At 54.1% G+C, this 14,567-nt stretch overlaps 5 protein-coding genes across 5 annotated transcripts; 3 read left to right on the top strand and 2 right to left on the bottom strand.

Moving 5' to 3' along the window:
• Positions 1-24: 24 nt before the first annotated feature.
• Positions 25-2,174, bottom strand: CDEST_10877 (Putative NADH:flavin oxidoreductase/NADH oxidase, aldolase-type TIM barrel, NADPH dehydrogenase YqjM). The gene is made up of 5 exons (XM_062927033.1): positions 1,937-2,174; positions 1,298-1,726; positions 1,047-1,199; positions 397-952; positions 25-234 (listed from the first exon to the last, which is right to left on the bottom strand). Exons 1-5 carry the CDS (start codon positions 2,033-2,035, stop codon positions 185-187), a joined length of 1,287 nt encoding a protein of 428 aa, XP_062783084.1. The 5' UTR covers positions 2,036-2,174; the 3' UTR covers positions 25-184.
• An 850-nt stretch (positions 2,175-3,024) lies between these two features.
• CDEST_10876 (Putative heterokaryon incompatibility) lies at positions 3,025-5,677 on the top strand (the record flags this gene model as incomplete). The annotated part of the gene is made up of 3 exons (XM_062927032.1): positions 3,025-3,080; positions 3,152-3,831; positions 3,963-5,677. The coding sequence occupies exons 2-3, from the start codon at positions 3,261-3,263 to the stop codon at positions 5,675-5,677; spliced, it is 2,286 nt and encodes a 761-aa protein (XP_062783083.1). The 5' UTR covers positions 3,025-3,080; positions 3,152-3,260.
• Positions 5,678-6,847: 1,170 nt separating this feature from the next.
• Positions 6,848-8,771, top strand: CDEST_10875 (Putative major facilitator superfamily, MFS transporter superfamily; the record flags this gene model as incomplete). Its single annotated transcript, XM_062927031.1, has 8 exons — positions 6,848-7,027; positions 7,090-7,269; positions 7,344-7,622; positions 7,683-7,895; positions 7,956-8,141; positions 8,205-8,311; positions 8,376-8,515; positions 8,578-8,771. The coding sequence occupies 8 exons, from the start codon at positions 6,848-6,850 to the stop codon at positions 8,769-8,771; spliced, it is 1,479 nt and encodes a 492-aa protein (XP_062783082.1).
• Positions 8,772-10,434: 1,663 nt separating this feature from the next.
• Positions 10,435-11,457, top strand: CDEST_10874 (uncharacterized protein). The gene has a single exon (XM_062927030.1). It carries the CDS (start codon positions 10,722-10,724, stop codon positions 11,223-11,225), a length of 504 nt encoding a protein of 167 aa, XP_062783081.1. The 5' UTR covers positions 10,435-10,721; the 3' UTR covers positions 11,226-11,457.
• A 307-nt stretch (positions 11,458-11,764) lies between these two features.
• CDEST_10873 (Putative TauD/TfdA-like domain, taurine dioxygenase TauD-like superfamily) lies at positions 11,765-13,062 on the bottom strand (the record flags this gene model as incomplete). The annotated part of the gene is made up of 4 exons (XM_062927029.1): positions 11,765-11,937; positions 12,010-12,384; positions 12,453-12,797; positions 12,852-13,062. 4 exons carry the CDS (start codon positions 13,060-13,062, stop codon positions 11,765-11,767), a joined length of 1,104 nt encoding a protein of 367 aa, XP_062783080.1.
• Between the last annotated feature and the right edge of the window lie 1,505 nt (positions 13,063-14,567).

The raw sequence follows: 14,567 nt of genomic DNA, 5'->3' as shown, positions 1-14,567 counted from the left end.
TTTTTTTTGTTACTTGGGACAGACGAAGGAGATGAAAAAAATAATTTCAAGGTTACAAAACCGGTCTGCATGGTGGAAATTTGTTTCACTCTACGGATATACCAAGACAATCAAAAAACCGGACACCGGTACGCAAGTGTGGATGAGGCCAAGGAAACAGATCCAACATCTCCGGCCTCGGTGGTCAATGTTTGCTCGGCCTGTGGGTCCGAGTACGTCCAAATGGCCATCCGTCTAAGAATAGGGGATGTTAGCCCAAACTCAAATTTCTGGAGAAGGGAAGAAGAAAAGAAACGAAAAGAAAAAAAAGAAGGAAAATATGGAGTAAACGGGGGTGAAGATGGGGGGGAGGGATGGAGAGCGATGAAGAGGGAGGGGGGGATCAGGCACACTCACACTGACTGGGCGCGTGGACGTCGATGCCCAACTCGTCAGCCCAGGTCCACACCAGATTGGGATCCTTGAGGAACCCCCGGCCGACGAGCACGGCATCCGCCTGCCCGTCCGCCAAGACCTCGGCCGCGTCCCTCCCGGAGGCAATGCCGCCGACGGATCCGACGAGCGCCCCGGTTCCTTGGACGGCCTTCCGGATGGCGGCGGCGAGGTGGGCCTGGTACTTGGGCCCCGGGGCGACCCGCATCCTCGCGTCCTGGCCGCCGCCCGAGATGTCGAGGAAGTCGACGCCCTTGTCCGCGAGGATCCGAGCGAGCCGCTGGGCCTGGTCGATGTCCCACTGCGGGATGGAGGGGTCGAACTCGAGGTAGTCGGTGCCGGCGAGGCGCACGAGGACCGGGTAGTTGTCCGGGACGTGGGCGCGCGTCAGCTCCGTCAGCTCGACGAGGAGGCGCGTCCGGTTCTCGAAGCTGCCGCCGTACCTGTCCGTCCTCGTGTTCGACGTGGGCGAGAGGAAGTTGTTGATGAGGTAGCCGTGGGCGGCGTGGATCTCGATGGTCTGCCAGGAAGAAGGAAAATTCAGCGTCTCAGACTTTTTTTCTTCTTTTTTTTCCCGGGTGTTCCCAGCATCAGCAAAACCGTCGATGACTTACATCGTACCCGACCTTGACTGCGCGCTTGACGGCGTCGACCCACTTGGCCTTGAACGTCTCGATGTCGTCCAGTGTCATTTCCTTTGGCACGTAGGTGTCTTTGCTGTATGCTACGGCAGACGGGCCATACACCTTGTCCGACCATCCTCGTCCCTGCGCCAAAAAATCGGGTTAGTTTGTTGTGTAGTAGACAAGCCCATCACGAGTTCAAAAAAAACAAAAAAACAATGATGCTGTTGTTGTTTCCCTACCTTTTCGCCCGCAACGGCCTTGCGGTCGATCCAGGGCGCAACCGTGCTAGCCTTCCGGCCGGCGTGCCCGATCTGGATGCCGATGTGGCCGCCCTGGCTGTGGATAAAGTCGATGACCTCCTTCGCCGGCCCAAGGTGCGAGTCGTCCCAGATGCCGAGGTCCTCGGGGGAAATGCGGCCTTCGGGCACCACGGCCTGGACCTCGGTCAGCACGAGGCCGGCGCCGCGGACGGCGAAGCCCTGCAGATGCGTCTTGTGCCACGCCGTCATGTGCCCGTCGTCGGCGGAGTACTGGCACATGGGCGACACGATGATGCGGTTCTGCAGCGTCAGGCCGCGGAGCTTCAGCGGAGAGAAGAGGGACCCCTCGGGCTGGGGATCCCTGGCCGTCCCGGCCGCCGGGTCCTGGATCGGCGTGAAGTACGGAACCTGTTTTTTTCGTCCCGGCAAATGTCAGAAAATGGTCACCAAAAGTGAGAAAAAGAACAAAAAAAAACGACAATACTACAGCAATCAAGCAAACCTGGAGCAGGCTGGTTCCCACTTCCGAAAGACGACCGAGGCTCGGTCCCGCGGATGAGGTGCCGGGGCTGGGGTAAGGGTAGGTAGGGGTAGGGGGAGGTGGGCTGCGATCCTTACATTCTTTGCTCCCTCGTTGACCAGGCCGGGGTCCACGACGTGTAGAGCCCCGGTGACAGGAGCCTGGTCTGCGCCCAGGGTAGATTCGGCTTTCGTCATGATGAAAGTACGGATATATGTCGGGAAATAACCGTAACTTATGCAGATGCGAAGTATTTCGATGAGTGTCAGGGAATATGGAGAACTAAAGCAGAGTGCTGCCCGTGCCTCTTTTATTGCAGCTGTCGTCGATATGGACTGTAGAGTCGATGGTTCGAAAGAAACCCCCGGAGACTTTATATCTGTAGAGACCTATTGTCGTCACGACCAAAGTCACCGACAAGGCGGCGTCCTGTTGAGCCGGTCGGCGCTGAATAAGGACCGACATGCTGGCGCGAAGGATTCTGGTCGGCGGTTCGCTGAGAAATCGGCCCAACTGTGTTGCTCGCAACGCCGACGCAATCGAACGCCTTGCTAGACCAGACTAGACCACGCTATACCAATCCTGTCCGTGAAAGTTGTCTTTCTTTCGAGTATGCGGCGTCGACTGCTGACTGCATAGGCCGTGTGTTTATGCAAACAATGTCGTGCCATATGGCAAATGTCTCACAAAGAGGAGGATTAGTCAGGGCAACAGTCATCAGCACAAAGCTTCAAGTACGCCAGTTTGTCATCCAGGCAGGACATAACAAACTCCGCGCCTCAGTTCAGCATCATCTCTCTGTACTGTTCAGGTATTTGCGTCCCGGAATGGGACTACATCCTGCTCCAGTGAACAACCGATCCCCAACACGCCTTAGCACTCCCGTAATTACTGTAAAATGGCACTAATTAGACTGGCTCGTTGGAGGAGCATCGCTACGCTTACAGGCGGGGCCCGTGTGGGTTGGACGGATCCGAACCCCTGTTCCCCGGTTCGCCGACTCGCCGACGCGGGCGGATGTCGCTCCGGAAAGCTGCTCGTCGTTGGCTATAGGGTGTTAGGTTTGCATACAACTTGTCAAACATTGAATATGCTTTAATACAAAGTCGCATCCAATGTATTAAGATTACGGGGGTTCAATTAGTCCCCGTCGTCGTTCTAGTCTTGCCACCCAGTGTTTTATTCAACTGCACCCAAAGACGGCCCCTTCTCTTCAAGAGTTGTCAGCGGTGGCATCCAACGGTATCGATGACAAACACTATGAGGGATATACGATCTTCAAGGCTGATGATGGTTCTGGACCTGGCCAATAGAAACACAATCTCGGCCATGCCATGCTGACTGGGGATTTCAACCCCGCAGAAGCACACCGCGCGCTTCGCTTCGTTCCCTTTTCCTGATCATCAGCCCACGATTCTCGCGATGCCTCCACTCAAGTTCCAAAGTCATAGTTGTCAACATTGCCATGTGTTTGGTGTCGATCTCACCCGGACGAGTGGCGAGAGGGATGAGCAGGCAGTATACTATGGCGGCTCGCGTTCCAATCGCAAACCGGATATTTGCAGTCCTTTCATGACCCTTGGCGAGATCAGAGTGGCTGCTGAAGATGGGTGCGATTTCTGCGGCATGCTTTTAGGCATACAATGTCTTTTCGAATGGGGGGAAGATGAGGCAAAAGGTGCGTTTTTCAAATCACGTAAAATTGTTTTCAGCTTGGAATACGGATACACTCAAGTGATGCAAATAGAACGCAATCTAAAATTTGCAGACGTTCAGAATACGTGGGGAGATCTGCACGACCTGCCTATCTTCTCTAGCAATATTGCCTTCGCTACATTCCCTTGCTTCGTCGAGAAGGAGTGGTCCATGGTAGCAGGATCCATGCGTGACAGCGAAATACGCCACCTGAAAACACTGGTTCGACTAGATAAAAGCATCAGCAACTTTTACAGGGCCTCTGGAATGCACTTAATGCTTCCAATAGCAGAGAATGGTAAGGGTTGACCGGTCAAGAAAGAGAGGGGGGAGCAGGAGGGATGAGAAAAAAGCCAGGGCCAAAGGACAGAATGACATGAACGCCAAATAAAGACGGACACCGTTGCTGACATATTGCAATTCCTCTAGATGATCGTATTGCGCAATGTGTAACAAACCGGCCAGTCGAGGATCATGCGGGATCTGAAGACAACTTCACTCGCATGAAACATTGGCTTCAGACTTGCCTGCAGCATCATCCCAAGTGCAAGATCGATTCTGGAAATGCCTACACGCCCACTAGACTCATGAGAATCTGCAAGACTGACAATGGTGACTTGAAGCTCAAACTCGTTCGCACCAGGTCAGAGACCGAGGAGACGGCGTATGTTGCATTGAGCTATTGCTGGGGCGGGGACCAAGCTTTGAAGTGTACTCAGGCCAATTTGCAAGCTCTCGAAAGGGATGTGCCTTTGAGAAGCCTTCCTAGAACTTTAAGGGACGCCGTCGAGGTGTGTCGACGGCTGCATGTGGCGTACATGTGGGTCGATGCGTTGTGCATCATCCAGGACGATGAGGTTTCAAAACTGGCGGAAGTCGGGAACATGGCTCAAGTCTACAAAAACGCGTTGTTCACGATATGCGCGTCCTCGGCGAGCTCGACAACCGAAGGATTCCTCAACTACCGGGGCTCGCCTTTTCGGGATCCGATAACGTTCCGTGTGCCATTTCGAAACGAGAGTGGCGCCGAAACGTCGGTTGATTTGGTCATTGAGGATCATAAGTCTTTCGAACCAGAGCCACTTAGGGACCGAGGATGGGCGCTTCAAGAACAGCTGCTATCTCGGAGACGCCTGATGTTCACGAGATATCAGCTGTATTGGTCCTGCGCAAGCCTGCCACCTGGTAAGAAATGGATCGACGGATTCAAAGCATCGCCCCTGATGGGTTTGGGGTTAACGGTGGTAACGGATATTGCCCGACCTTTTGTCGCCGACGACGGCCTGAGCCAGGAAGTGTGGAAGCAAGAGGCTCTGGATTCGTGGCAAACGCTCGTCAGTGATTATGTCGCACGCAAGCTTTCTCTAGAAGAAGATCGACCACTTGCAATCTTGGGCATTGCGGCAGAGTTCATGCAGCTGTTTGGCGGAGAGACGTACTGGTGCGGCATGTGGCAGTCCTCGTTCCCGGGCTGTCTCCTGTGGAGGAGATATTCCACCAGGCTTGACCACGAGCCCATTAGCACGAAACGGCTTCCATCGTGGTCTTGGACCTCGCAAAACACGCATGATCTATTCTCGGCCAATCTCGTCTTCGGTTCGGATGTTGTACGCGAAGCACGTACTACTGACTTTGGGCCGACGAACAGCCTCCAGCAGTCTCCGAGGGGACTGCACCTCAACGGCCAGATCTGGATCGAAGGGCGACTGTTGAAAGACGCCGTACTCCAGTATAGCCGGTACAGAACCGTTTTGAAAGACGAAGTACTAGGCGAAGCGGCCGGTGAAGTGTCTTCAAACAACAGTATCTGGTTCGACAACAAATCGGACGAGCTCGCCATGAGGCCACCAAAAAACAGGGGCCCCGGAAAGTCTAATTTGCAGCCCATGACGCTCCTAGAAATCCGAAACGTCTGGGAACACAACGGGATCGTTAGATTCAACATCGACGGCCTTGTTCTGAGAACTCAGAATAATCCCGAGAGACCTGGTACGTACGAGAGGATTGGATGCTTCTCGCGTAGCATAACAGTTTTCGAGTTGGACTCCGACGATTCCGTGGTCAAGGCATGGCTTGAGAAGGTGGTAGTACCCGAACACCATCCATTTGGTGGAGCGGATGTTGCGAAGATTCTGCTGGTGTGAAGGGGCTGTCTGGCTCCGTGGCTTCTCGAGATCAATGTACTGTAGCACCATCACGTCGTTTATTGACTGTCTTCGAAATGAATCCATGGAAGCTTGTCAGTGATAACAGACCATGGGCATGGCCATAGACGCACTCTCCCAAGGCTCTGACATCTCAACTATTACCCGAGGCAGGGATCTGGCTGTGGGAACAAAGAAGATATCCCCGCCCCCTTTCAGGTGAATGGCCAGTGTACAGCTCCGAACAAACATGTAGATGAAGGATGGATGAATGCCATGATGGCGCATTTACCAACGGGGAGAGCCACGTCTCCTGAGTGAGTCCAGAGCAGCAACTCTACATACCGATCGCGGCGGACAGGCTCGCAGGTTACTGAATAGTGCTTAGAACAAATGCAACTAGCACAGAACTTCATTCAATCGGACCGTCCCAGGGCCGGAGCAGCTCCGCTGTCTCCATTGATATCCACAACAAGTCTCGCGATCCCCTCAGCGTCGTTTACTTGCTCCGTCAAACATCCAGAGCAGAGAAAAGAAAAACCCCCAACCCAACGTGGAATAGAGTTGCAGATGCGATATTTTTCTGCCCTGCAAATCTCGCTGAATTGTTCGTCTGCCTGCGACGGAAAAGCTTCGGAAACGCCTCAAATCGCACTCGTCTGATTGGCACTAGGGAATATCACGTCCTGATCGTTGCGAGCTCGTCATCACCCCCTGCCTCTGGCGTCTTATCACCGTTGGCATCCCCCGCGATCCTACCTCGACCACCATTGGACACAGCTGTCGGAATATCCCCGATGAACCCCCCGGGCACCGAGGTCGGGTTGTTCTTGAGGACGCCTGGCGCGACCGGCGCACCATGTTAAATGTTCCACGCTCCGACGCGCGATGTTGGCACTTTTCTACATCGGGCTCGCATGTCCGCGTAGATCGATGTCTAGTGTGTTCTGCATGAAGTATCAGTGCATATCAGTATCTCCGCTGCAAAATCCGTCACTCCGATGGCGCAACGGTGGCGAGCAGCGTCCATCAAGCCGCTGCGGTGATGGGGTTGAGACTTGGGTTATATCTTGCCGATCCCCGTCTACGGCTGATCATTCCTGTGCCTACACTCTCTGCCAGTGAGACTGCACCTTTGAAAAATACCCTGCGTCTGGACAAATTCTCACGATGGCGGACCCGGTCATTGAAAGTGAAACCTCCAAGAGGCCTTCGCGGTCATTCCGCTCGTTCATCTGGGACACGGACACGCATCTCAAGAGCCACGAAGAGCGCGTGCTGCTTCGGAAGTTGGACTGGTCCATCCTCACGATAGGATGCCTGGGGTTCTTCATGAAGTATCTGGACCAGGTGAGCAGTGACATTTGAAGCACCACAGTCTGAGCCAAACCCATGCTGACAGTAAGTGCTAGGGAAATCTTGCAAACGCCTATGTCTCGGGGATGCAAGAAGATCTGAGGATGTTCGGGAACGAATACACATACGCCCAGATGGCGTACACGTGCGCTTATGCCGTAATGCAAATCCCCAGTACTCTCATCGTCCAGAAGATCCGACCGAGTATCTGGCTGGCCGCCATGGAGATTTGCTGGGTGAGTGATACGACCGAGTTTCCCAGTCCCGCGCGGTCGGTGGGGGATTATGATGACTGACTTTGGTGTCGTAGGGAGTCTTCACCTTCGCGCAGGCCGGAACGCACAGTGTCGGACAGCTCTACGCGTTCCGGTTCTTCGTGGGATTCTTCGAAAGCTCCTTCTTCCCCGTCTTGCTCTACGTCCTGGGCAGCTGGTACACCAAGACGGAGCTCGCCAAGAGAGTGGCCATCTTCCACATGACGGCGCCCGTGGGATCCGCCTTCGGAGGGTATCTCCAGGCGGCCGTTTACACGAGCCTCGGCGGCGCGCATGGACTCGCCGGTTGGCGTTGGCTGTACATCATCTGCGGCGTGAGTCTCCTGCTGCATTGATGGAAAACCGCTGCTTCCCCCTGGCTAAACACCTCGCAGTGCATGACGGTCCCAGTCGGTGTCGCTACCTACTTCGTCCTCCCCGACACGCCGTACACCACCAAGGCGAAGTTCCTCACCCCCAGAGAGTGCGAGCTGGCTATTGAGCGTGTCACGAAGGCCGGAAAGGCAGCCCCTGCTGGGGTCACACTCGCAACTTTCAAGCGCGTGCTTCTGCAGTGGAGATGGTACGCGTTCGTTGGAGGATACGTGGTAAGTGTTCCTTCGGTATGGGACGACAAACTTGGGAATAATGAGGCTGACGATGTATAGCTCTATGGATCCTCTTGCCAGGCTGCGGGCTACTTCGGTATCTGGCTCAAGGCTGAGAATTTCTCCGTCGTTGACAGAAACGTGATCCCAACCGGCTCCAAACTCATCAGTGCTTTCTGCGTGATCATGTGGGGGTTCCTCTCGGACTACACGGGCAGCCGCTTTGCGTTGATCCTCGGCCCGTTGGTGAGATTTGTTTCCTCTACCATCTCCCAATCTGATCTCCCCGCTGACCAAGCTTCCCTGTAGTTTTTGGGCCTGGTTCCAAACGGCATACTCGCCTTTTGGCCCGCGGGAGTCCAGATCAAACTATTTGCCTTCTTGACCAGCAGCGTACACCTCATGACTGCAGTCTTGTAAGTTACTCCCCGCCGCCTCCGCTTGTTAAACGGGTTTCGTCGTTACTGACAAGGGCGATAGTTACACATGGGCCAACGAAGTATGCGCCGGCGATAACGAGGAGCGCGCTTTGGTCATCAGCAGCATGAACGGCATGCAATATGCCGTCGATGCGTGGCTCCCGCTCGTCATCTTTCCGCAAACCATGGCTCCGACTTTCAGTAAGTGAACTCCGGCGCGCTCTTTGGATGAGGGACGGCCGACTGACCATGCTGCCGCGCAGGATACGGATTTCCGGCAACATTCGGCTTCATCATTGTGGCGATACTCGCGGTCACAGGTATCCATTTCTTGGTCTTGCGCGAGCAAAAGCGGAGCTCGGGAGAGCCCGAGACGGCCTTGGAGGCTGGCCCGATAGAGTATCATCCCGAGGGAGCAGACAGCATTGGCGAAAGCGACAAGGCTGAGAAGAAGTAGAGACATCGCTGTCGATTAATCCCGGAAGTCTCGATGTATCCGATGCTTGAGCTTGGAATCTCGCTCGGTAGAGTTTTCACGTTGTTGCTGAAGCCTCCAGCTTCGGATATACGGCCAGTATATAGTGACAGGGGTAAGACGGCTTTCACAGTGCCTTGATTTAAGATGCAAAGCCTGGGCATAATGTATGGTAACTGTCTATCGATGTTTATTTCCAATTCGCTATGATGTTGTGAACACGCCAGCAACTTTGCCCACTGAGTGTTCAACGACCGGGAACCATCTACTCCAATTCACGCTCGGTAACACAGACCTCCAATCGGTCACGAAGCCTCAGACTCGGAACCGATAGAGCTTTGCACCGAATTGAATGCAGGGACAATTCTGGAGGATACAGGTTTTTCTAAAAATTGCATTTGGTAGGCAAGATAGAGGCTGAGTCAGGGTCAGCAAATGCAGGCTGGAACTATGTGATGTACCCATCTCAGATACACATCTCAGTGAGAGGATGCTGAGTATATGCTACTTTTCATCAACGCCTTCTCCAGTCTTTCTCAATCCTGTGCAAAGAATGAAACCTCGCAGGATATAAAAAAACAAAAGAAGAGAAAAAAAGGAAATAATTGTATTTCAAGAACACCCCCTGCATGACCCGTGGTACTTCGTCAAGTCGATATATAATCAGACACTCTGGGGAATGATTGGTCGATAATAGGAGGGCCAGCTATTGAGAAGGTCGACATGCTTGCTAGTCACGCTGATACAATAAGACCATACAAATGCTCTAGAATTATAACACGACACATCTCGGTATCCAACAATGAAGCATACGGCACCTTCTCAGTTTCAATGATCTCCTGTTGAAGCGATCACTTCTTCTTGTCCGACTTGGGTTTGGAATCTGGGTAGCATTGTAAGCTGTTCTAAAGTCCGTTCTTAGTCTCATATAACTCTTGCCAGAAGAGTCATCGAAGTTCGTGTCCCCAATGCCTCCGGGACTTGTCCGGGATACTAGCGGCTTGATTGCTTGCTAAATCATATCAGAGGACCTAATCAAGGGTTTGAGATTGGTCACAGTCCAAGAAAACTGTAGCCCGGTAACAAAGCACCCCTTACATTCCCTCTTGCCCTCCTCTCTCCACGAGGTTCATTTCTCGAGTTGTGTAGCGCCCGCAACGTCCAACACGCAGTCTCATTTAGAAATTCCAAGGTTTAAATTGGAGCCCTGCTCCGCTCACACGAAGCCGAGACACTTGGGTAACCCTAGGCGGGATACGGCCTGGCTTAGCGCCACAAGGCTGTTTTCCCTTCTCAAGATGACTCTTTGAGTCTTTGACCAAACTTCACGTCACACTTGCATATAACCCCGCACCCCCAGGTGGAACAACAGTGTATGCTGTGGCTTAAATCATGGAACCTGATGTTGTCATTCCGGTGGTCATTGCACTCATGCCTTTGCCGCTAAGCCCCTATCTCTTCGTTCGACTACCTTCATCCTGCACATCATTGCCGTCCATCTCAACCTCGAGCATATGATCCTTGATGCTTGCAATTACCTGTGTCGAACTGTGATGACCCCCCCGCATCAGCCGGGAGATCCGAAGTGCCGTGTTTTGAGTTTCACCGAGCTGGAATTAAGCTTTGACATCCAAACACTGATAAAGCTCCCGGCCGCAACCCTTTTTTTTAAAATAAAAAAAGAATTTGGCCGCTTCATGTTGTTCTTTGCAGCTTGCATTCTTCTTCATCGCAAATAGCCGATCAATTCTCACCCTGGACTTGCATCTGCCTGCTGCGGAATCGTACTTTGGCGAACCCAGCAGACACTTCACCGACCCGAGTTGCTGCCAGGCTCCCGCATCGCCGGACCGAGATTCACCACAACAAAAGAGAGAGAGAGAGAGACACGCGAGACAAGGCGGGAGGCCCGATACGACAACAAGAAATACGATGGCCACACGCAGAAGAACCGTCTCGGCCTCGGCCGCGGTGCCGGGCATCTACCAGTTCATCTTCATAACCCTCGAGCCCATCTTCGCGCTGCTGGGCGCCGTCATGGTCCTCCACGCGCCGCACCAGTACCTCGCGGGCATGACGCGCAACTCGATGCCGTACGCCGCCAGCACGCGCTTCCTCTACACGCAGCTGGGCGGCGGCTGGCTCTTCTTCGCCTTCACCGAGGGCGTCGTCCTGCGGCTCTTCGACGACCTGAACCTGTGGCGCGTCGTCTGTGCGGGCATGCTCCTGAGCGACGCCGCGTACTGCCACGGCACGGCGCAGGCCGTCGGCGGGTGGGAGGTATGGCTCGACAGGTCGACGTGGACGGTGGAGGACTACACCGTCTTCTTCACCACGGCGCCCATGGTCCTCGTGCGGATCCTCATCGTGCTCGGGATCGGAATCAGCGTCCCGAAGGAGACCGGCGAACACCCGAGCGAGAAGCAGGACAAGTGAAGAGGCAGGTCGGTTTGCAGGGATGCAGGCAAGATCACCTTTGTGGCTGCTTGCTGTTGCACCATGTAAAGCAGATTGTTTCCCTGAGTGGCTCATGGGAAGCAAGCTCCCGACATTCCAAGCGATAGGAAAAACCCTCTTCTAGAAAAGCTCCACAGTTCGAATGGTCCTCGCTGCCCTGCATTCGTGCACGTTCTTGTGACAGATCCAGGGCGTGACGTCGCCTCGCCATGCAGGCCATTTTTTGTTGGGCTTATTCATCGCATTGACCTCGAGGCCAATGCTCCATTGGAACCTATTCCAAGGATGAGCAAGCAAGGAAATGGAGTAAAGAGTCTGAGACCGAGTCAGTAACATTGTAAACGCTCGAGTGTTGCGGTTAGGTAGATTGCATTGATGGCGACGTCGTCCAAAACAGACCCATCTTCTTCACAAGCACGATACTAATAGTGAGAGATATTTGTATTCTAGCCCCTTAAAAGATCCTATATATACCCTTATCGCTAATCATGATTCTCGTTAATGTTACCGTTTTACCATCAAACATATTCGCTGGTGACCTGGGGAAGACCTAAAGCCTCTCGACGTCCCGTGCTGTTGGGGTCCTGGTAAGGCGTCTCGCCAATACCGACCGCCCGGTTCCCAAACCTCTCGCCCTGGCCATCATAGTCAAACGTCGCCGTGTGGAACGTGCTGCGGTTGTCCCAGATAGCTGCACCTCTCGATTAGCAATCCATCTCCTTTTTTTCGCGCGTGGCTCGTTCTGTTCCCTCCATTGACTCACCAATGTCGTTGGCGTTCTGCCATCTGAAGCGGACCTGCACCTCGTGGTTCTTCTGCAGCAGGTCGAGGAACCAGTCGAGCAGATGCTTGCTCTCCTCCGGGGTGACGTCGTTGATGTGCTTCACGTGGCCGCCGACGGGGAAGACGCTCTTCCAGCCCGTGACGGGGTTGGTCCGCACCACGGGGTGGACGGCCTTGAGAATACTGCCGATGTTCTTGGGGTTGCCGCGGGGCTTGTCGTACAACGTAAAACCGCCGCGCTCAGCGGCGGCGGCGAAGCCGGGCTGCTCAAAGGTGACGGTGAGGCTCTCCAGGAACTTCTGGTAAGGAGTGCTGAGGCGGTCGTAAATCTCGTATCCGGATGCCCAGAGCGTGTCTATCAAGAAGAGTTTCTCAGCTGTTTGGTTCCATTGGCATGTCGGTTTCGCGGCATTTTCAACTTACCACCGCCAGTCTTGGGCAGTTCAACCAGGCGCAGCGACGAGTAGTCGGCCGGCACGGGCTCAAAGGAGATGTCGCTGTGCCACTGCGCAGTGGTTTGCTTCTTGGGGCTGATGTTCTCGCCCTCCAAGGGCTTCCGGTAGTACTTCTTGTTTTGAATGGAGCTGATGGTGCTGATCTCCGGATCGGACCCACCCAATTCCCGTTCGGAGTTGAGGACCGGGTGAATGTGGAGTCCCGAGTCGGAGGGCCGGCCGGTCAGCTCGCCGAGCCGAAGGATCAGCTTCTTCTGCAGTTCATTGGTAAGGTTGTCCTGGGCCCGGAAAAAGACAACACCGCGTTGGGAAACTGCATAGGGAGTTAGTCATCGATGTCCACCGGTCAAGGTTCTCATAGACATACTGGTGATGGCGAGATCTCTGATCAGCTCATCGGCGTTGGGCGCGTTCAGCCAGTCGACTAGGTTTGCCTTGGGGAACTCGCGACCGATGTTGGGGGTGACATCGAATGACTCGTACTGGTCCAGGGCCGCAGACACCTTCAACGGTTGCGGGTGCGACGATTTAGCGCTGATGTGGATGGGAACCTCTGTGTCGATTGCTGTTGGTGCCATCTTGACTTGCTGGAGGGTGTTTTGTCTTTCAATGATAAATGATATATTGAAAGACAAGCTAATTTTCTGTGTTGAACTGTACCTGGATGTGCACCGGGCGCCAGCATCACCATTTATAAGTTTCTGACTCTGCCCCTTTTTCGAGCGGAGCAGCTCCAGCCCGCAGGATATCGCGACATCGCCGGTTACGACATGAGGCTTGCGATGAGGCGACATCCGGAGGGGCCGTCGAGCCCGGGGATACCCCGCGCTCTAGAGCAGGTCAGCCGCGATGGCTCGCCGGGATGGTGAAAGCCAGCGAGCTTATTTCGTGATTGATCACCCTCCGCGAACAATTGCGTGGATCTGGGACGGGATGATGTGATCCATCCGGTGTCCCGCAAACCGGCCAATCACGACTCGCGCAACTAACCCCACGAGCAACCGCTCGAGATCCTCAGACAGTGTCTTGAAGCTGACAAGAGGGGAGACTCTTGAATACAATCGGCAGAGAGCTATTAATGGAAATGGGTCCTTTGGGGGCAATGTGATGTGAACCTCCCGTGTCTATCTATCTTCTAGAGCGCAAACATTGACAAATCGTTGGTCGACGCACACCTCGGGTAGACGTCTTGAACTGCACCGCTCTCCCCACATTGTTCACACAGAATCCCCAATCAGTCTGGCGAAAAAGGTAATTCGTTTTAGTTTCGACCGGTGTTTTGGCGTGTTGATAACTGTGCTTGATAAGTTGCTTGCGTCATAACCCAGGTTGATGGCGATTCCAAGAGCCCCAGGCCAAGCCGGACGAACTGGGACCATCTCATAGACGCACGCTCCTCGCAACACCTGCGATAGCGGTCTTAACTCGTGGGCTTTTTGCATCCCCTCCCTCGATATCAGATGGTTTCTTACTCCTCGAAAAACCTTTTCTCCAGAGCGAAGTCGGTGACATAAGGACTTCCCCGCGCAATCGACGTCCGGCACCAAGAGGCCCACTGCTACACTTCACTTTGTCTCCAAAGTTCTCGTGCAACATCACGGAAGCACCATTCTTCATACAAGGCAACACCCAGCGTCTTGGGCCTTGGAAATCCAGAGTCACCCAATACCGCGGGATAATTACCGCCTCGGCAGCTTAACCTCCCGCTGACGCGATCCGCCCAACCCCCAGAAAGCCTATCTGGACCCGCTGCCCACTTCAAAGTCTTGAGTTTAAGCAGCATTTCGGAGCAGGCTGCCCGATAACCGGCATGCAAAAGGGACATATCTACTCTAATCCCCGACGCATCGACAGACGCACGTCTCTCACACATGTAACGTGATTTGGTGGAACAAACTCGTCATCGCCGCACCGCATAGTCTCGCAGCGTCGCCCAGGTGGTGGAAGAACTTCACAATAACAAGACTTTAAGCGACATCCGGCGACCCGACTATCTTTTCCCCAGGGGTTTCAAGCGACACTCAAGCACAATTCCGAGGAGAGAGAACGCCCGGTAGCTCTTCTTCCAGGACCTTTGGGCCTC

Source organism: Colletotrichum destructivum, chromosome 7 (genome assembly GCF_034447905.1).
Source record: "Colletotrichum destructivum chromosome 7, complete sequence".
NCBI lineage: Eukaryota > Fungi > Ascomycota > Sordariomycetes > Glomerellales > Glomerellaceae > Colletotrichum > Colletotrichum destructivum.
The sequence above is the reverse complement of the archived record's forward strand: the minus strand, read 5'-3'. Positions and strand labels throughout refer to the sequence as shown.

Bases quoted from the DNA above. Each gene is read 5' to 3' on its own strand.
- CDEST_10877 (XM_062927033.1), bottom strand. From the start codon at position 2,035: ATGACGAAAGCCGAATCTACCCTGGGCGCAGACCAGGCTCCTGTCACC. The intron at 1,727-1,936 runs GTAAGGATCGCA...CGAAAAAAACAG, and splicing joins TCAACGAGGGAGCAAAGAAT to GTTCCGTACTTCACGCCGAT. The intron at 235-396 runs GTGAGTGTGCCT...CCCTATTCTTAG, and splicing joins CGTCCACGCGCCCAGTCAGT to ACGGATGGCCATTTGGACGT.
- CDEST_10874 (XM_062927030.1), top strand. From the start codon at position 10,722: ATGGCCACACGCAGAAGAACCGTCTCGGCCTCGGCCGCGGTGCCGGGC.